This window comes from Nymphaea colorata, chromosome 11 (assembly GCF_008831285.2).
Source record: "Nymphaea colorata isolate Beijing-Zhang1983 chromosome 11, ASM883128v2, whole genome shotgun sequence".
Lineage (NCBI taxonomy): Eukaryota > Viridiplantae > Streptophyta > Magnoliopsida > Nymphaeales > Nymphaeaceae > Nymphaea > Nymphaea colorata.
Window position 1 is genome coordinate 7,475,039 of NC_045148.1, and position 21,222 is coordinate 7,496,260.

General features: G+C 37.1%; 1 protein-coding gene across 4 annotated transcripts; it reads left to right on the plus strand.

Moving 5' to 3' along the window:
* The first annotated feature begins 277 nt into the window (after positions 1–277).
* LOC116264062 (trafficking protein particle complex II-specific subunit 130 homolog) lies at positions 278–18,866 on the plus strand. 4 transcript variants are annotated; one of them, XM_031643996.2, is made up of 21 exons: positions 290–579; positions 691–920; positions 2,618–2,799; positions 2,916–3,099; positions 5,324–5,414; positions 7,736–7,899; positions 9,396–9,485; positions 9,621–9,782; positions 11,788–11,849; positions 12,240–12,330; positions 12,816–12,982; positions 13,086–13,332; positions 13,784–14,329; positions 14,414–14,626; positions 14,794–15,187; positions 15,276–15,366; positions 15,443–15,527; positions 15,880–16,069; positions 16,923–17,227; positions 18,195–18,285; positions 18,468–18,866. In XM_031643996.2, the coding sequence occupies exons 1-21, from the start codon at positions 516–518 to the stop codon at positions 18,641–18,643; spliced, it is 3,825 nt and encodes a 1,274-aa protein (XP_031499856.1). In that variant the 5' UTR covers positions 290–515; the 3' UTR covers positions 18,644–18,866. The 4 variants fall into 4 exon arrangements, with proteins under 4 accessions (XP_049936448.1, XP_031499856.1, XP_031499857.1 ...); XM_031643997.2 differs by having other exon boundaries at positions 291–579; positions 13,104–13,332; XM_050080491.1 differs by lacking the exons at positions 16,923–17,227; positions 18,195–18,285; positions 18,468–18,866 and having other exon boundaries at positions 278–579; positions 15,853–15,990.
* The last annotated feature ends 2,356 nt before the right edge of the window (positions 18,867–21,222 follow it).

Here is a 21,222-nt window from a genome sequence, read left to right on the forward strand (position 1 = left end):
CTCATTCTTCCACGATCGTTATATGCTTATTCTACCCCTGATTCTAAAGTTTTATTACAGGACCTACACACTCGGATACCCCCAGAGGTGGGGGTAAAATTGTAATAAGGGACGCCTGGACACAGTTTTTAAACGGCCTCTCTTCGGGTCTGAACCTTGAGGGCACGCACAATCAGAGTTCGCTCAAAGATGTAGCTTGAGGTAATTTTGTTAAAATTTTGCGCATTCGATGAAATTAATTGGGAAATGGAGGACTTCAAGAAAAAAGTTTGCAGCACTTCAGAGTTCAGAGGTTACAGCTTCATCGTGTCAAACACATAGAGGGAGCTTGATTTAAGGATCGTAAGGAGTGACACCCGAAACATGAATCGTCGACTGACTTAGACTGCCTCTCGGCCAGGGAAGCTCTCTCCATCTGATCACAGGGAGATGGGGACGATCTTCCCGCCCCAAGGGTTGCATTCCACTTCCCTTCTCCCGATCTGACTTCCCCGTCCGATCCCTGAACTCCCGCCATGGCCAATTTCCTCGCCCAATTCCAAACCATCAAGAGCTCCTGCGATCGCCTCGTTGTTGCAAGTTTGCATCTCTCTCTCTCTCTCTCTCTCTCTCTCATTCTCTCTCTCTATATATATTATCTATCTATCTATCTATCTCTGGCCTCTGGTGACTGGTTCTGTGTTTTCGCAGTCGAGGATGTGAGTGATCTTTGGCCGGTGGTAAAGGACTCTTTCGAGGAGAAGTTGCCCCTCAAGAAGGCATGCCTCAACAACAAGACTCGGAACCCTATCTTCGTCGACAAATTGCCGGTGGAGTATATACTTACCACCGACGCCCGCCTTCGCAGCCGGTTCCCGCAGGAGCAGTACCTTTTCTGGTTCCGCGAACCCTACGCCACTATCATTCTTGTTACCTGCGAGGTACCGCCATGACGGCGTTCTTACCATCTTAGCTCTGATTGCAAGTTCTTTCAAACGGTTCCGAGTGCGAAGATTGTCGCGCTTGCTTGAGGTGTTTTTGCTTACACAATTGTGTCGTCGAGGTCTCTTCGTCTGCAATTGGGCGATCAAGGGCCGTGTTCATTGAGAATTGGCATTTAACCGTATATAATCATGGTAAGATGCCGTGAGTACACGGATTTTGAAGTGGCCAAGGTGCTATTGAATCGTCGATGCACACCAAATTAGCTATACATACTGCAGCTTCGCCTTGACCGCTATGCAGTCTTGTCATACAGTGAGGTTGTACTTGAGTCTAGGAACTAGTTTCTTGGAGTGGTATGTCTGGACTTCCCATTTGATAAAAGGAAAATGGTTTTGTGCGTTCGATAGGGTCCAACCATCGGTAGAAACCTGGTCCTGCTTTCTCTATTGTCTTTTTGAATCATCATAAATTTCATTATTATTCTTTTGTTCTTCTTGATGGACAAGATTTGTGTGTTCATGCAAACACAAAGTGCACATAGCAGTCTTCTAGTTGGTAAAGTTCTTTAGGTTATCTCTGAAACCAAGGTGTCCACCTAGTTCTTTCTTCAAATGCTCAAAAGGACTAAATTCGTGCCTTTTGCAGCCACGACTCTAAGGGTCTATTGGGACCCCAGATAAGGCCCTTATGGTGCCAGCATCTGGGTCGTCACTGTCATCTCGTTCTTCTATTTACTCCATTCATGATTATCTCCTTTTAATATAGTTCATCATGAGGCACTTGGTGAGGCCTATCAATGTGCGTTTCATTACAAGAACTACATTCAACTTTTTGACTGATTTTGCCTATCTAGCACAAATCTAATTTGATTCAGGTTAAAGCTTCTCTAAAATTTTCAAAAGTTCACCTGCATCAATACATAATTGTTATTTCACGCCAATAGTTTGTGGACAATTAGCTGCATAAGCATGTTATGGTTGCAGTTTGGACATGAAGATATAGCATATAGATTGCGTGTCACATTTAAAACTTATGCAAGATATGAATAACATATAATGATGAATAAATATATAATTAGAATGGATACTTTGAGTTGTGAATATGAAACAGATTGTTTTAGTGATAAGAAAGATGAAATATATTGATTTCATAGATATGAATATATATCTCAGACTTTTTGGAGAGGTTTTTCTTGGATATTAGTTGGAAAGCTTGTTGTTAGATGCATCTAAAAATAGATGCCACGTGCATGTATAATATATGCATCTCTCTCTCTCTCTTTCTGTGTTAAAGGTGACAACCCAGACAAGTAAGGAAGGAATTTCATGGAATTCCATAACACGTTTCAAAATTCCTGAAACAGTTGCACTGTAGAAACCAGGAAGACAATTGATATTCTTTTTAGCCATTTCATACTGTTATAATTGGATATTAAGATGCTGCAAGATTCCAATACGTCTAGTCTAAAGGGACATGACATGGAGTTAAAAGACTGTAGCTTTCCCAAAAATGGATGTTTCTGTATTGGGCTGTCCCAGGTTCTTAGTTACAAAACATTGTTTGAGATTGTCAAATCAGATCATGCTTTCCCATACCTAGCACTAGTTTATTTTGCTTTAGTGTTTTTTTACGTAAACATCGAATATCTATATTATTGCTATTCGATGACTCATGTTTGCAGTAATTTGTTCAGGATCTTGATGAATTCAAGAATATCCTCAGAAACCGGCTAAAATTAATCGTTCAAAATGATGACCGGGAGTGGTTTATTGTATTTGTCTCCAAAGCATACCCTAGCAATGATCAAGCAACCAAGTTGGTGAAGAAAATATATGCCAAACTTGAAGTTGAATTTAACACAAAAAAAAGAGAAAGGTGAGACCGATGCATCTTACTAGCTGGTTTGTACGTTTGTTGTGTCCATGTCTATTATTATCATTTGTTAAAATCATGAACATTTATTGTTGGCCTTTTGCCTATTTCATTTCCAGGTGTTGTAAATTGGATTTGCAGGGAAGTGATACAGATTTCTGGGCAGATTTCGAGTACAAATTGGTTGATTCCATTAGAAATACAATGGACAGACGCACTCAATTTTATGAGGATGAGATCCGCAAACTTAGTGAAAACCGTCTTATGCCTGTTTGGAATTTCTGTAACTTTTTCATTTTGAAGGTAGCCTTTTACTAACTACACTAAAAACTATGAATTTTGTGCAGTTCACTGGATTGCATGGAAAACATACATGAACTGGACTATGTGCGTGCACACATGGAACATGCATATAGATAGATAACGGATACATTAGTAAAAAATGTCCCTGATATTTTAAAAATACCCTGACGCCATCACAATTTCAAAAGCCAAACAACAATATGAGAAAATTATCACCAAAACTTCAACTTTGTGATATCGTCCTGAGATATTCCCAGTACTTCCCTGGGATACTTAGGAATGTGCCCTTTTTCCTAATATTTAAGCATTTGATTTTTTCTTTTATGTTTTCAGAAAGCTCTTTTACTACTTTCTTTATATCTTGTAATAATAATACTAAAAAACCTGTTATCTGATATCCTTCTTGGTGTTTGTCATAAATTTCAAGTTTTAAAGCTTGTATCCTGAGACATCTTGAAAAAAGTTTGTAAAAGAGCCTGATTGTTAAATCGCTGAGAATGATGGTAATTACTATGATAAATACACATCATTTGTCCATATAGAGTTTACATGCACACATGATTGTAACTATAAGTCAATTTATTATTATGGTCTTATCTGATAGTGCAGAAATCTTGACTAAAGCAATCTCAGAAGTCATTGAAGTGGCTGGTTTGACATTAATTAGTTTACTATGTTTACTGGTTATTGTAAGATTTAGAAGAGGACAACAAAAGAATTTGTAAACAAAGAAGATGAAAGAGAAGACACAATGATTGGGGCTCAACCTGTCAATGATTTCCGCAGTTCAATGCCTATACAGATTTGGTAATAAACATGGAGTTGAATCTCATCTGTGTTTGATACAGTCCATGAATGTGACTCCTAATTAGCGTTCCTCAAGTTGTGCATGGCATTGAACTGTGGAGAACTTGCATTTCAAGAACTAAAAATTGTTCTCTGTTAGCCTTTTCTAAATAGATCTGCCACCAGTTGGGATATCTCAACGACATTTGCTTGATGATTGCTAGTGTATCTAGTTATGCTTTGTTTGTCTGTCATGAATGGTGGGATAAAAGCATTGTCACATGCATCGTTTACGGATTCTAGATGACAAGTTTTTTCTCAGGTATAGTATGACAAAATAGAAAATCTCAGGAAAATCTCAGCAAGCTTTTAAAAAATTTAAAAGAAGACCTAAATAGAATGCAAAAATGTGAAAATAAAATGCAGTAACAAGAAATGCAAAAAATGAAAAAACCAAGAAAAAAATAAAGGAAGAGTCCATGCCCACAAAAATGGAGGAAAGGGTAGAATTCAGATCGTGTCAATATGTAATTGGTTCTGTTGTGTAGATTGGTTGGAAACTAGAATTGACAGACTGATCATGACAAAGGCACTTGTATGATCCATGTTGAAATTAGGGCTAGAAATAAGGTTGCAGAGAAGGATGTAGAAAAAATAATATGTGCTGAATGAAAGGTATATCAACTAATGCACGAGAATATTGAGATACAGAAAGTTGAGAAATTAAGGTTTCAAGGATGAAGTAAAGAATTATAAATACTTAGGATTTAGAAAAATTAAGTTTTTTTTCTTTTTGATTTTTGAGAAAGACAATACTTAAGGAAGGTGACTAAGGATTTTGAGAGAAAAGGATATTCAAAAAAGGAGACCCAAACACAGCAGATATCGAGATCAAGAGTTCAATTTAATTTGAAGAATAGACTGGTAGAAAAAATGCGGAGCAAAAGGAAGAGAACATAAGAAAACTTGATGAAAATGCATATCTGGACTTTAATAAGTGATCTCTATAGTCATATTTTTGGAGTCAGTAGCGAGACCTTGATCTGACCTTCATCTGGTCGTATCTCATGTTTAGAAGAGGAAAGCAGAAACTGTTCAATAGAGGAGAAAAAAGAGAAGACACACAGATTGGGGTCCAACCCTGTCACGATTCTCAATGTGGATAATCACCTTTTCTCATTCATTATGTATAAGGGTTACAACTTGCAATATTTTATTGGATATATTTGTCCTGCAATACAAACATAATACATAAATGCCCATACACAAACACGCCTATATAGATTAGGTGATAATACACTTCGGATGTGGATCAGGTCTTAATATGATCCAGTCCTTCATCACGGCACCTTATTAATTATATGTATGCACATGTTCAATTTATGCATCTGTTCTTCTTTCACCTGGTGGATTCTTACACTTTTTTGCTATTTTACAGGAGAGCTTAGCTTTCATGTTTGAGATGGCTCATCTCCATGAAGATTCATTGCGCGAATACGATGAATTAGAACTTTGCTACCTGGAGACAGGTTTGTCTTGACAATCTTCTCTCTTGTCTTTTCTTGAATTACTTCTTGCTTATGTTTTTATTGTGTTAATGTCTCTTCCTGTAGACAATCTGATCTTTCTGTTTGCATTAATGATTGCACATTAGTGTCTAGTTGCATGACTAGTGGACTGCTGTTAAGATGACACATATTGGGTCATGCGAGCATGTTTTAAAGGCTGCTGTACCAGTGTCAGCACTTCAGGAGAAGGGACGTGACTCTCATGCCATCAAAACTGTGACAGCTTATGTGAATGCATCTTGTTCCCTTCAAGGTTTTATGTTGCTCAGGTTTCAAATATTAATGGGTTGACTTGTGGCTTGTCAGGTCAACTTGGTGACAGCGTGGTTTTGACTATTAGGCATATTCACCTTTTGTGTGTAATGTAGTCAAATTCAGTTTTCCTATGTCTGTGTGTATATATGCTTCCTCCTAATCTCTCTCTCTCTCTCTCTCTCCCCTTCTCGTTCTCTTCTCCCTGCCGCCAGTCCCTTGATAGCCCTAAAGGCTATGTCACATAGGTACAGGTATGGGTGCCGGTGCGGGTACGGGCACGGACCATTTTTAAAAAACTTGGGTGCGGGGGTACGGCCGTACACACACATGCACATATACATATATATGTCAAAAAATTTTAAACATAATAACATATTTGCACATATATATATCAAAAAATTACAAACAAAATAACATATTCATAAATCATAATCCAAAATTTATCATTCTTGATTCGCATTCCCCTCAGTCGCAAATTTACTGCTCAATTGAGGCCGAAGAAAATCACAAAGCATAAGCACAAACAAAAGAACAACATAAACTTTTACATAACAAGATAAAGGAGCTAGCGAAGCAAAAAACGAATCCCAACACTACGAAGCAAGAATGAAGAAAAAAGAGGGAAGTGGAACATTAAAATGAGGATTTCAAAAATTTTAACATTAAAATGGTTTAAAAAGTTCAAATGTAAAAATCATTAACATTAAAACCAAACAAATTTGGACTCAGTCAACTTTGACCGAGCGGGTGCGGTCAACGCAGTACCCTGCGGTACCCAAGGCCGTACCTGTACCCGTACCCGTATCGTACTGGTACCGTGCTGGTACCTGTGTGACAGAGCCTAGAGGCTATCAGCATGTGTGTGTGGTGTGTGTTTATATATGCCACACACAACTTTTTTAAAATTACTCTATCATATCAGCACCCATACCTTATCCTGCTCATGTGGCATGGCATGAAACCCTTTTCTAAATGTGGGTGTATTGCCAAGAAAAAAAATTTGAGGGAAAAACTTGGCTAGGTAGGACCAAGATTAGACCTACAGTGTACACTACTTGAGCCCTGTGTCACATGGGTGTGGGGTGGTGCCAGTGTGGCACATCTAAGAAAACTTGGCGTAGGGGTGCGGCTAGAGTATATCAATGTTGTAAAAAGCATATCATAAGTCGTATCGGAAACGCTTTGAGATATGCCGTATCGTAAAATATGGTACCGTATCGTAATTTAAAAAAAATAATAAATCAGTAAAAATTGAAAAAATCGAAAAAATTATAAAAAATCAGTAAAAATAAAAAATAATAAGTTCTTCATAAAAAACATGTTTTAGATAATGATAGACTTATTATTGCTATAAGATTACGCGTTCATCATTCATAGACATGAAAATTCATAGCAATATGTCAATATCATTCTACAAAGCACAACAAGTCATAAAATTCATAAGTCTATGAGATACCACATAAAAAAATAAGTTCTAAATGTTATGTATTACATTTACATGATTTACATCACAAGATTATCATGAAATTGTGAAAATGTTCAATGCCACTACATATAAAATGAAAGCACTCTCGAGTCTCGATTCTCATTCATAATCTTCATTCTCATTCTCATCTACATCTTCATCTTCATGAATTTGAAGATCCTCACCAACATATTCAGCAGGCTCTCCTTGATCAACAAATTCTTTTGTTGTTTCAGCTCCAAGGTTGAAGCATTGAAGATCTTCTTCATCAAATATTACAGTTGGTTCTTCTTCAATCCATGGCTCTAGATCTTCAAAATTTCCCAAGCTAATAGGATCAAACTGAGATGTGTGCTTCCTTGCTGATGCTTTTTGTAATTGTCTATGTTAAATAAGAGAAAACTTGTTAATATATAATTATATATAAATATATTGCAAAACAAATGTAAATATTAAGCTATATTACATGTTTAGTTTGATTTTATTTTGTCTTTCAGTTATGGTTCACTTTAGAAAATTTTTTCAAGGAGAAATTAATGAACTTGTTTGTTTCTAAATGCAGTAAATACTCCTAACAGTAAACAGAAAGATTTTGGTGGCATGGACAAAGGTGACGACCAGGCTGCGATCCTAAAGCCAAGTTGCAAGCCCTTATCTGACATCGTATTGGATGATACATTTAGGGAATTTGAGTTTCGGCAGTATCTTTTTGCCTGCCAGTCTAAGGTGCATATCTTGTCTATCTCACCATCATCAAATTTATGTATACCATGATAGATTTACCAAAAGAAGAGAATGATTTGTTTGATATTATGGATGACTGGCTGTGGAGAGACCATTTTGTGTTTTGTATGTTTGGTCTATTGCTCTTCTATGCACTGCATCTACTATCAATTGTGAATAAATGCATCTGCGTTTAGTGACTTGTTTAAAATCTCTCTCCAGTTCTTTTCATTTTCAGACAACTACTGTATTTATTGCAGACTAAAGTGTTAGATTTATTATTTTTTTTTTATCTTTTAATCCTGCTTGTACCTTTATATTATTGTTAAATGATTTGGAAAAATCGAAATTAGATTCTTATTAGTTATTACAATCTTAGCAGAAAGTGAACATTTGATTGACCTAACGTTTGGTTGCCTTCACATAGCTTTAATTCTCCTTCATTTCTTGCATATTAAATCATAAAAGTTTAATGTTATTAATGATATTGGCACAACACTTTTATGATATTAATGATATTTCATCATGAACTTAAGAAATCAAATTTCGTGGATGCATCTAACATTAACGTGGTATTGTTAACATAGAAAGCTTAAATTTAAAGTATATGAGCATATCTTATATCTTTTTTCTTTCTCATCTATTTTAGTTTTTAGATTGTCTATTTACTTGCTAAAAATTGCTGGAAATTACGTGGTTTTCTTCAGGAAAGGATTGTGTTTGTCTCCCTTTGACACCTGTTTCATTATGTACTATTGAAACTCGTACACTGACTTTTTTTTTGCTCTTTTCTATCTGCTTTTCTCTCGGATGAGCCACTTGCAGACAGATGATGTAAACAACTAACTGTAGAAATTAGCTGAAAGTGATTATGGGAGGACGAGGAATGATTGGTTCCTGGAAATTGATTTTTGCATTTCCTGGTTTTTAGTCACCTTTTTCCACACTAGTCAAATATCTGCTTTTTCTGAAGTCATAAAAACAAAGAATGTTGTATGGCTTCTTAAGATTCTAAGCGAGAAAGATAGGAAAAATTCTGTGCATACATTGTGGAATTGAAATTATTTAGTGAAGTTATTTTTTGTACTAGATATAATCTGCCTACATTTTACTATTGTGAAAAGTTGGGCATCAAGGCACATTGTCTAAGCAAGTAAATCTAAGCGGCATGGTGACCATGTTGCTGGATATAAAAACAGTTTTTTTTGCCCTTTTAGAGTGCTTAGCAAGCTTATTACTTATTGAGTTTGTATTTCCTATCAGTTTGTTGCATATGTGTGGCTTGCTTTGTGATGTTTAATCCTTTTTTTATATATACATATATGTGTGTATTTTTGTATGTATATATGCTTTAAATATTGTTGGTCTCTCCTTTTTGCAGCTCTACCTGTTAATAATTCTATGTAGCGCATCTGCATCTGCATATGCTTTTAAGAAAGGTGACAAGAAAAATGTTCAACCATCTCCTTGCATTTCACTCTTTTCTTTAATGAATGCAGCTTTTGTTCAAGTTAAATCGACCGGTTGAGGTTGCAACAAGGGGTTATTCATTTATTATTAGTTTTTCAAAGGCATTATCACTACATGAAGTATGTATATGCTTTCTTCTTTCATATTAGGATTCCTTTCTAAATGGGTATGTAATTGACAGGCAACTCCCTCTGTCTCTCTCTTCCCCCTTCTCTCTCTCTCTCTCTCTCTTTCTGTTGGATACTCCTCTGCAGAATAACCTGCCCTTCTGTTTGAGGGAAGTGTGGGTGATAACTGCTTGCCTTGCTTTGATTAATGAGACCGCCCCCCGTTATGATAGTGGACTTGTTGCACCTGATGTGGAGAAGGAATTCTATCGCGTCCAAGGTGATCTTTACTCACTTAGTCGGGTCAAGGTAATTTTTCTTTTACCATAAAAAGGTGCAAGTTCTTTATTACGTCATTAATATGTGAAGCTGCTCAAGTTTCAATATTCAGCTTGCAAACTGGCATAATTGTGCGCTATAGAGTATGAGTAATTTACCAATGGATGGTGTCTATAATTTTGAATATTTTCAGCTACTATTTTCAATTTTTTGTTATTCTCAAGTTCTGATTTTTCAATATAGGAAGAATAATTCCTTTTATGATCATACTTCGAAACTCAAAAGTCATCTCATTCTATTAATAAGGAATCTACTGGCTACTACTGGTTAAAACAAACTGGGGTCTCAATTCTTGGTGCTTTTGGTCAGGTGTACTCTTCCACCATGCCCAAATGCTTGCAGTATCTTGGTTCCTGCATCTTGAATGATGATTGATACTTTTCAAACCAAGGGAACAATGTCTTAAATTTGGTGGTCTCTCATTCTGATACTTCTTTAGTACAGAGACCCTCTATTTTTTAAGGACATATTACTTGGATGCTTCCAGATTTAATTCAGCAACTGATCTAGAAGAACTCACGTGGACATGTTTTATAAGCTTTATGCCTAGGGTGAGAAAAGCATTTACAGTTTCACATGATGCTTCATTCAGTTACTGTTTTTCTAGTTCCCCTTTGTCCTTCAGTAAAGCCTCCCCAGTATTTCCTTATTAATAGAATGATCACGCATCAAAAAATAGCAGACTATACACCTAATTCAACTTGTCTTCAGGCTGACCTACCTAGTCAGGTGTGTGGAGCTATTATCAACAGTAGGTTGCTAGTTGCTGGCATATTTAAGACAAGAAATTACAGGAGTATAGCTGAACCACCTGAATCAAAGGCCTTGTTTGAAAAGTGATTCAAATTACTGCCAATGTTTTGTAATTTGGTATTTGAAAGACACAACTAAATTATGCAGTTGAATATAAATGGTAAAAAAAAAATCCTTTTCAAGAATCTAGACACACATACACACAGTGTAACAACCTGACTCACTTCCAGGTTCCGGCCCCTGGTTCGGTAGATCCCAACCCACTCCCTAGCAATTTCTGCTCAAACCTCAAAAAGGCTAGGAACCAGGACAACCATATATTCAATAACTCCCTTTATAAGCCCTTGAAGATCCCTCACAATCTTCAATACGGGACTAAATCTTTGGGGTGTTACAATCCACCCTCCTTAACACACACGCGTCCGTGCGTGTGGGACCCTAGGTCCGAGTGTTGAACCGGCTTTGATACCACCGTAACAACCTGACTCATTTCTAGGTTCGGCAGATCCCAACCCACCCCCTAGTAGTTTCGGCTTCAACCCCAAAAAGGCTAGGAACCAGGACAACCATATATTCAATAATCCCCTTTATAAGCCCTTGAAGATCACAATCTTCAATACGGGACTCAATCTTTGGGGTGTTACACACAGTCACACAACTTTTTGAAGAGTCAGCTTGTATATAGGAAAACGTTTCACATATCTGCATGAAAATCTAGATTTTGGTCTTTTAAACCTTCAAAAATTGGCAGTTAACTATGTGCCAAAATATTTTAATTAAAAAGTCCATATGTTATGCCCAGAACCATGACTGGGTGAAAGACAATACTGACAAATTGACACTAAAATTGCTTTCTTTTTTTAGCATGTTAATTGTGACAACCAATCACAGAATACACTTAGTCATCTTAATTATCGAACATATGGGATTTTCTCTCCATGGGCTTTTGTCGTGGTGGCTAGGCTGATGTCCTTACCTTCTATGTTTTATTTTGTTGCTTCCATTTGATATGTCTTATTTCTGATCAAATCATTGGAGAAAATCATTTTCCTTTTCTTGGTCAGCCATTCATTATTTACTTGAATCTCATTGGTCATGATTACTACTTGGTATGAGAGGTATTTCTGTTTAGCATTTTTCTCCTTCACGTCCTTCGACATGCTCAATTACAACGGTTCTGGCTTTTCCTGATGTTACTGATGCCAATTTGATTTGAATGCAGTTCATGAGGTTGGCATGTTTGATAGGTTATGGAATGGAGATAGAAAGAAGCCCTGCTAATAGGTATATCTCAATTTCTGGTAATATGTTGCATGTATTTCAAGAATCCCTGATTCCCTGGTAATCAACAGATAATGAATCCATACTTATGTCAACTGATCAATTTTATTTAATCTCTCCATTCAAAGCTTTTATGTCCTTTTTTCATGCTCTTTACTTGCCATTGATTTAAGTGGCTGTTTATAAATTATTTCTTAAATATGTTGGTCTCATATCCTTTACTTGCTATTTATTTGATTTCTCTGAGTTCAATCTGCTTATCAATGACGGGTTGTTCACTACTGCTACAAGTTTTCTTCTTTCTATGTGATTGATTGTTATTATTGGTTCCTTCTATTATTGTGTTTGCCATTGTTTGAATGTGCTAAATGTATCTTTCATTATGTCATGCAGTGCCTCTTTGAGCTTGTTGCCCTGGCCTAAACCTGCTACTTGGCCGTTAGTTCCTTCAGACACTTCGCATTTGGTACTTGAGAAGGAAAAGGCAAGTCTGATGCTGCTTTTCATATATTTTGTTTTCATTTCTCTTATCGGAATACGAGTTCGTAAAGTGGACTTTCTGTGTCCTACGTTTCCTTCATTTAGATGCTTTTCTTTTGGGAATGTGTTCAAGTCAGTGAATATCATTAAAGCAAAAAGTGTCATAAGTCAGTACCAGTCCTGTCTTGCTCTATGCTAGGCACAATAAGTGCCTCTAAATGTTTCTGAATACCAATAATAGTTGCAGCTATGGTTGAAGCAGTCCTGTCCTATGCCATGTTAGGAACAATTTCAGTAGATTCTTATGCCATTAGATTGTATGATGTCTTGCACAAGGACTGAGTTACATGGTAACCACTTCTTGCCCTCAAGTCCTTCCACAAGCTTGGGTATTGCATTAGCTTTCTACCAGTTTGTGACATATATAAATAAATGTAGGGAAAAATGAAAAACTGGCAAGCCAACTGATTGTCTTATTCAATTTTGCAGATGCTTGAACCAAATCCAAGAGTCAAGCCTTTTGGAATTCAGAAGAAGCTGTTACCTCTTGAACCTTCGGTGCTTCTTCGTGAAGCAAATCGACGTAGGGCATCACTTTCAGCAGGAAACATATATGATCTTTTTGATGGCCATCAAAATCTGATTGTGAAGGATGGGTAATCTAAACATTTAGTTACTTATAGTTTCAACCAGGGTTTGAAAGTTCTTGTTGCTCTGTTCTTTTCATTATTCTGCATTCTTCTGTATTCGGTTCCTTAGACAGCTAATGTGTGGCAGCCCAGCTTCAGATGGTATATCAATGACATCTCCGCTAAATAAAGCCCAAAAACCTTCCATGTCCAGAGTCAGTTCAGGACCTGGAAATGTTGAATCATCTTTATCTAGAGTTCATGTTGATCGTCCTATGAAGCTTTCAGAAGTCTATGTTGCTGCAGAACATGCTTTGCATTGTACAATATCTGATTCTGATCTTTGGGAATCCCTTTCATCAGTTAAAAATTTTGAGGTAAATATGTGCCACAAAGGTTTCTTCGTTGGCAATGTAAACACAAAGCATTTCAATCTCAAAGCCACGATGTGCTTGAAAGTATAGTGTGTCATTATTTCTCATGCCACATTTTCCTATTTCAAAGGCATTACCAAATTGATTCAAGAAAAATGATTTTCCTACTTTATGACTGCTCTCGCACATGCATTATGCATGTAGTATTAAGGGACTGAGGTATAGGCTTTACTTCTGCTTCTGGAAAGGTACTTTGGACATTTTACCAGCAGCTCACGTGCTCTATTAGGTGATATGCAGTTATCATTCTCCTGAAAATTTTACACTTGTGGAACATGCCCTTGTATTTGCTCCTTCCCTCTCTCTTTCTCTCTCTCTCTCTCTCATGCATTTCTTTCAGATTTTATGATTTTTCTTTACGTGATTCAGACATTTTCTTTCTCGGTGGATGTAGAAAAAATATCTGGAGCTGACAAAAGGTGCAGCTGATAATTATCATCTTTCATGGTGGAAAAGGCATGGAGTTGTCCTTGACGGTGAGATTGCAGCTCTTGCTTTTAGGCATGGGAATTTTGATCTTGCTGCCAAGTCATATGAGAAGGTCTGTGCACTTTATGCTGGTGAAGGGTGGCATGATCTTTTGGCAGAAGTTCTTCCTAATTTAGCCGAGTGTCAGAAGCAACTCAATGATCAAGCTGGCTATCTTTCTTCCTGCGTCAGATTGCTTTCTTTAGAAAGAAGCCTATTTTTAACTAAGGAGCGTGAGGCTTTCCAATCAGAGGTCGTGCGCCTTGCTCACAGCGAAATGAAGCATCCAGTTCCTTTAGATGTGTCATCATTAATTACATTTTCAGGAAATCCAGGGCCACCGCTGGAGTTGTGTGATGGAGATCCTGGAACACTGTCAGTGACAGTATGGAGTGGATTTCCTGATGATATTTCTCTTGAATCACTAAGTCTCACTCTCATAGCAACATTTAGTGCAGATGAAGGTGTCAAGGTTAGAGCAGTTGTTTTTTCGTTTTCCTTTTTTGGCTTGGTGGAAGGATGTTGATCCCTGTTTCTTCAATTTCACTGATTTCAGGCAATCAAGAGCTCTGATTCACCTATACTAAAGCCTGGAAAAAATAATGTTACACTTCTCGTACCACCCCAGCACCCAGGGTCGTACGTGTTGGGTGTTTTAACTGGACAGATAGGACAGTTGCGGTTTAGATCACATAGCTTCTCAAAAGGTGATCTTCCCGATAGTGATGATTTTATGAGCTATGAGAAACCTACTCGGCCAGTTTTAAAGGTAATTTATTTTATAATCTTAGACCAACTTTGCAGTAATTTTGAGCTATTAGTTTGGCAAGGTCAAATTTCTGCAACTTCCTTGTTAATGCTAGAACTTCACATTATTTAGCTGTCTTTCTGTAATGGATGAAACTGTTATTAATTGTTAAAACTGGCTTGCCACAGGTTTCCAAGCCAAGACCTTTGGTTGATGTTGCAGCAGCTGTTTCATCTGCTTTATTAATGAATGAAACTCAGTGGGTTGGCTTAGTTATAAGGCCTATTAACTATTCCCTTAAAGGTGCTATCTTACACATAGAAACTGGTCCAGGCCTATGTATTGATGAAACATGCATGGTTGAGATGGAGGCAGATCAGAAGGCATTTCATGGCTCCGAACAGTCAACAATGTCAGAAGTTACCTCTGAAGATAGTGTTTCTCCGAATGCAAGTGGATGCTCAAAATTAGTACTTAAAAATGGTGAATTGCAATTGCCGGACTGGGCAAGCAATATAACCTCTATCTTATGGTTCCCCGTCCGTGCTGTTGATGACCAACTACCACAAGGAACTTATTCAGGTCAAGATTATTTTTAAGAAAATTGATGTTCTTGTATTTTGTCATTGTCTTCCTATTTCCAGCTGAATTATATTTGTGCTGTGAGCAGTTGTCCCCCAGATGCAGAGTGTTGTTGATGGAATGAGGACAATTGCATTGAAGCTCGAGTTTGGGACTACCCATAACCAGACATTTGAAAGGTACTTTGTTTCATACTATCCTTTCTCTTTCTTCTTCTCTGGCGCCATCTTAAACCATATAAATGTTATCTTCCAGGACTATAGCCGTACATTTTACTGACCCTTTTCACGTGAGTGTCCGTGTTGCTGATCAATGCAATGATGGTACGGTGATTTTGCAGGTACCGTATATAAAAGAATGCCCTGCTTTCTTGTTTCATCTTTTGTTTTAAATGTTTGCTCTAGCCTCACAATCTTTGTATACTTTCTCAGCTTCCTGTCTCTGGTATTTTTGGTTCTTTTCATGATTTTTCCAACTTGATGTTCAATGGCATGTTGCTTCAATTGATCCACCTAATAAGTTGATGTGAATTTTGCTTTTTGATCCTCATTATCTAGTGTTGGTTTTAGTAGTGTTAATTTCTTTTGTTCTCTTTGAAGTGTTGCCAGTTTTGTTTGTAGATTTCTTAATTGACTCAAAAATTGGTTAAGTTTCTTATTTTACAGGCCGTCATTGTTTGTGGATATTTATAGGTAATTTTACATTCACAAGTGAAGGGAACAGTGACGGTCTATGATGCATGGCTAGAACTTCAAGATGGCTTCATTCATGTGGGAAAGTTTGATGGACGACCAGTATCAGAGTTCTTTCCACTTGTCATCTGCTCATCATCTAGAGCTGGACTCATGTTCTGCATCAGATCAGAATGCATCTCTCCTATAGGTAACCTGCTTTTGTTTTGAATATGCTGCAAAACCCATAGCTGATATTACATTTTCTGATGAGAAAAATATCTTGTCAAGTGAGGCGTGCTGTCAAAAAAATAATGAAAAAAGAACACTGCTATTTCAGACCTTGTAAATTGAGCTTTTAGGGGTTCTAGTATTTCCTTCTGCCTATGTCCCCAGCTGCTTTAATATGCTGATGGCTTCTCTTTGCTGGTATTGATATTTAAACTTCTTTCAGTCCATGCCTTGTTTCTTCAATGACACTGGGGTGTGAATTATTTTAAAGTTGATGAATTCTTTCTTAGTAAGATCTGAACATGTTAAACAAGCTCTTATTAAACTAGTATAATGTTTTCAATTGTGACCATAGCAGCTCCTTTATATTCTCCATTGGTATCAAAATGATGACACATACAGGGTTTTTTTTCCTATTATCCCGCCAAACCCATCATGCATCTATTGGTCTACCTGTCTTCTTGTTTCTCTTTCTACTGCAAGTGCATGTCCACTGCTCTTCTTTTCCGGTTTTCCCTGTTTGCTGGTCTACCTGTTTTCTTGTTTCTCTTTCTACTGCAAGTGCATGTCCACTGCTCTTCTTTTCCCTGTTCGCTTTTAGCAAAAACATTGTACTTTTCACTGTCAACTGAATCCATAAAGCAGCATGTATAAAGTATAAACTATTTCCTTTGCTTGGTATTGGCCATTTTTCACTATTTCTACTGATTGGATGATGTAATATTCATTTGTTTGTTTCATCCTGAGCTCATATATTGTGCTTCTTAGTTTAGTGTAAGTTGCTTTTTAATGTTTGGCCAGTTGTAGAACCTTATAAATAATTGAATTTTCAGATGACCAGAAGCTACCTAAATCTGATAGCATACTGAATGTAAGGTACGACATTGCCGGTAATAGAGCAATCGGTGCACATCTACCTATGGTGCTAGATCATGCTGATTTTGAGAAAACCTGTGAGAAGGAGCAGCTACTTTTCAAGTGTGCACTTGCCTTACAAAGGCCAGTTCTTGATCCATGCCTTGCTGTTGGTTTTCTACCTTTTCCTTCCAAGAGCCTGAGAGTTGGGCAATTGGTCAACATGAAATGGAGAATAGAAAGATTGAAGAACATTGAGAAGAGTCCATCTTGCTCTAATAATGTGAGTACCATGGACACTCCCTGTTTACTCGTATGTTCTATCTCTGTTACCTGTTAAGCTGATATAGTGGTTACCTGGGGTAAAGTGCATTTTCTTTTAAGAAATCCAAAGATGATACATCACCTTTTCACCTTGTAAGTATCGTTTAGTTTTACCCTTGGTTTGGTGCTTTCAGGCTCACAGAAGACGCGTTTTTTTGAGAAAAAACACGAAAAAACATGATAGATTAAAACTTAAAAAAACGTGTTTTTTGAAAAAAATGTTAAAAACGAAAAAAACGCGTTAAAAACGTGTTTTTTTCGCATTTTTTTCAGCTTTTTTCACTTTTTCATTTTTTTCAGTTTTTTTAATGTCAAACAGTTTTTTTTTTCATTTTTCATTTTTTATTTGTTGCAAATCTACTTATCTTTTGATGTTCATGTTATTAGTTTCTCACTTATTTTATTTTCCCCCATTTTTATTTTTTAAATTTTTAAAAATTTACCATATTTTTCCGTTTTTTCCCCATTTTTTTTCAAGCTCGCTGTATTATACCCGAGAGAAACCTCGCCGTTTAAAACTCCGAGATGTTATTCGTGACTGTGCTTTTAGCAATGCAACACATCTAAAAGTGAATAGTTGGATATATGTCTTTGTAATGTATTTTCACTCCAATATGGATTTTTTTCTTGTCTTTGTCACAATGGATTGAAAAAAAAAAAAAAACAAAGACAAATTTTACTATGTCGCATTTGTTGCAAACCACAGCCTTTGATTTTCAAAGAGGTGGCATCAGAAGCCATGAACATAAAATAAGAACCACGAATATTACACAAATGGTTGATAAAAGATTTTCATGTACACTAGATACTGATATACAAGACGGTCTAAGTTTCATAATATGCATTTCATTACCATATAGTCGTGTTCTTGTAATATTAAGGACTTCAATTGTTAATTAGTTATTGGTTATTTTTTGTTATTTCAGGATGAGGTGTTATATGAAGTTAATGCAAATCCAGAAAACTGGATGATTGCTGGGAGGAAGCGCGGCCATGTATCATTATCACTGAATCAAGGTCTCTCTCTCTCTCTTTCTCTGTATTTTTCTCTCTCATAGACAACCTCCTTTCAAATGGTAATTTTTTTTTGTCAGGAGCATTTTATGGACAGAACATATATTCATCTGATTATGTATTTTTTTCTTTGTTTATGATTAATTTTGTGATTATGCTTCATCCTTTCACTGGAAAATGCACAGGTTCCCGGTTAGTAATCACCATCGTATGCATGCCATTGGCAGCAGGATATGTCCGACCTCCACATCTTACTTTGCCAAGCATTGATGTGGCTAATATCAGTTGCAATCCAGCTGGGCCTCACCTGGTTTGTGTGTTGCCTCCAGCTCTCAGTTCCTCATTTTGCATACCATCATAAACCTGCAGCCTCTGTGGAGATAATGTAGCTGTTTTTTCCCAAGAAGTTTTTCCATGTACATGATTCATTAGTTTGTTTTTTCTTAAAATTTGTTGGACCATAAGCAGCCAATGCTGGACCTTTTGCATTTTCAAGGAATTTTAATTAGTTTTCAAGCGTTGTAATCTTCATGTAAAGTACGTCGACGCAATTATACATGAGAAACTTGTAGAGAGGTTTCGCAGATGATTTTTTTTTCTTTTTTTAACTTCCAAACTGATACAGCTTCCAATTATTTTCTATCGACATAAAAATGGGAGCTGAATTAGCTTAACACGGCTTGCCACCGCATAATTGGATTTGCTGAAAATGTGGCTGAGCTTCTCTGAGGTCTGAGCTTGTTCACTCTTTTGCTTGTATTTAGGGCAACAAACTTATTTAGATGTGCGGTTGGTATCTTTTACTTGGTATCTATGTAGATATGACCTCTCAGATGCTACTTCTCAAGAACCAGAAGCCACGCTGAATATGGCACTTTATCCTGTTGTACTATACAAATATATCATGAATTGGAAGTGGGTCATGCATCATATCATAGTCCGCAACTCAGAGTGGCATGCACGATGCTTAGGCGTTGCAGAATTGAGATGCCCTGTGTGTTGGTGCAAGATGTGTGTTTCTTGTTTACAGAAATGTAGCATGATATTACGCCATTGCAACATAATATAACTTGCTAATTACGGATTTTAACGTCAAGAGCTGCTTAGATTAATTGAGTTTGGATTCTGCTACGGAGCTCCTTCTGCATCAGAATGGTCATGTCACATCAGATCTACCAGTTTAAGAAACGTGACTCTCAAACTTCCCATAACTGTTAGGAAACTTTAAACAACTAGACTGGCTAGGTATGAGGCTGATGACCGCCACCATACCCGATCTTGACTTTGGCTTTTAAGCAATCCATGTATAATATATTAGCCTTTAAAACATGAGCACAAAATCTGTAGTTGAAATTTTTAGTAAGGTGGCTAACTTTTAGATATATACGTTCGAGCTTAAATAACTTCAATTAGTTCATTTTGTATCGAACTCGCGCGGCTGACTATAAAAATTCAAAGAGGGCCCTGTTTTTCTCATTCCTTCATAAGTTACTGCATGTTTTTACAAATAGTCACGCACATCCGATTCCCAGAGCACAAAGTTTACTAAACTTGGTGAAATATTTACAACTGGTGAAAGTACAAGGACCTGATTTCTCTCTCTCTATTGGTTTTCTGCTGAGCACTTGTCAGACGCCATCACCTTTCATGAGGGAAGCGTCCTTTTAGCGTCAACTTGCGTATGTAGAGGCAAGGTTTCTTATCGAATCGTCAGGACCACACTAGCGTCTCTCTTCTCCTCCTCCCACGGCCAGCTACGGTCATTTCATTTCATACAGTGTACCATTCCTGGTAAACTGGTTAGCTAGCAATTGGGGAATGTTAGGCATCTTCAATGATGAAGAGCAAGCTGGCCTTTTCTTTTTCTCCACTCAAGTGTTTTCATTCTAGTTGACCTGAACTCTGCACAGAAAAAGAGAATGCACAGTTAACACTTCTTCCGAAACGAGTAAAATTAACAATCTACAGTATGTACTGGTCTTAGTTCCACCGTTGGAAGGCGACCTTTCATGGCTTTCGATTTCAATAGATGAAGTTGAGTAGGGTAGGCATCTTCCTTTTTGAAAAGCAGAGGCAATCTCTTCTCCTCAATAAAGATAGAACGTGCCCTTTTCTACTCCAGTGTTTTCCTTTCTAGTTGGGTTGAACCGTGCACAGAGAAAGATAATGATAACGCACAGTTAACGCTTCTTCCGAAATGAGCACAAGAATCTACTGGTCGTTTCCCACCGTTGGAAAAAGGCATTCCCTTTCATGGCTTTCAAGTTCGATGAGAGATCAGGATAAGATATGTCAAAAGAATATGTGTGAGATCTGAGATGCCCTGAGTGTCATGAATTTTTTTCTCCTTTAATATGAAGGCATGAGAATACGGACTTCTTACTATTCAGTTAATAAAAAAGATGAATCTTTTACTGCTATAGTTGACATCTAGTAAATTAATAAGGCAGTAAAGTAATATTTCAAAATCTCACCAGCATGTCACATTGCATTTGACAGGTTCTCCCTTCTTACCATCTGCTCACCACCTGCAGTGAGCACATCTAATTGGCATCCATCTTGAGAAATGTCAACACGAAAGTTTTGCAGATATGAGGCTAGTGCATAATAAAGAAACTCATCCTTTTATTCCAGGGTTCATCTATGGTGCAGCGCCTCTGCATATACAGGACCCTGATATGCCATCTGAACAGAGTCGAGATGAATGACTCGAGAGTCATTCATCTCAAAATCTTGCTAACCTGGGTCGCTAGACTGTATGCTGCATATTGAGCATCTCTTCTATCTAAAACCACATGGGAGTTGATTAGTTCTTTTGTATTATATTGGGCATTTTGATTTTCTTCAACTTAAAAAGACAGCTCAACCAGGTGAACAAATCTTTTCTTTGACTTAATGTAGACATTTTCTTTTGAAAGAGAACACTGGGGTTTTGCAGAG

Coding starts and splice junctions, on each gene's coding strand:
- LOC116264062 (XM_031643996.2), top strand. CDS start 516: ATGGCCAATTTCCTCGCCCAATTCCAAACCATCAAGAGCTCCTGCGAT. Junction 580..690: donor CGATCGCCTCGTTGTTGCAA/GTTTGCATCTCT, acceptor GTGTTTTCGCAG/TCGAGGATGTGAGTGATCTT. Junction 14,330..14,413: donor GTGCAGATGAAGGTGTCAAG/GTTAGAGCAGTT, acceptor CACTGATTTCAG/GCAATCAAGAGCTCTGATTC.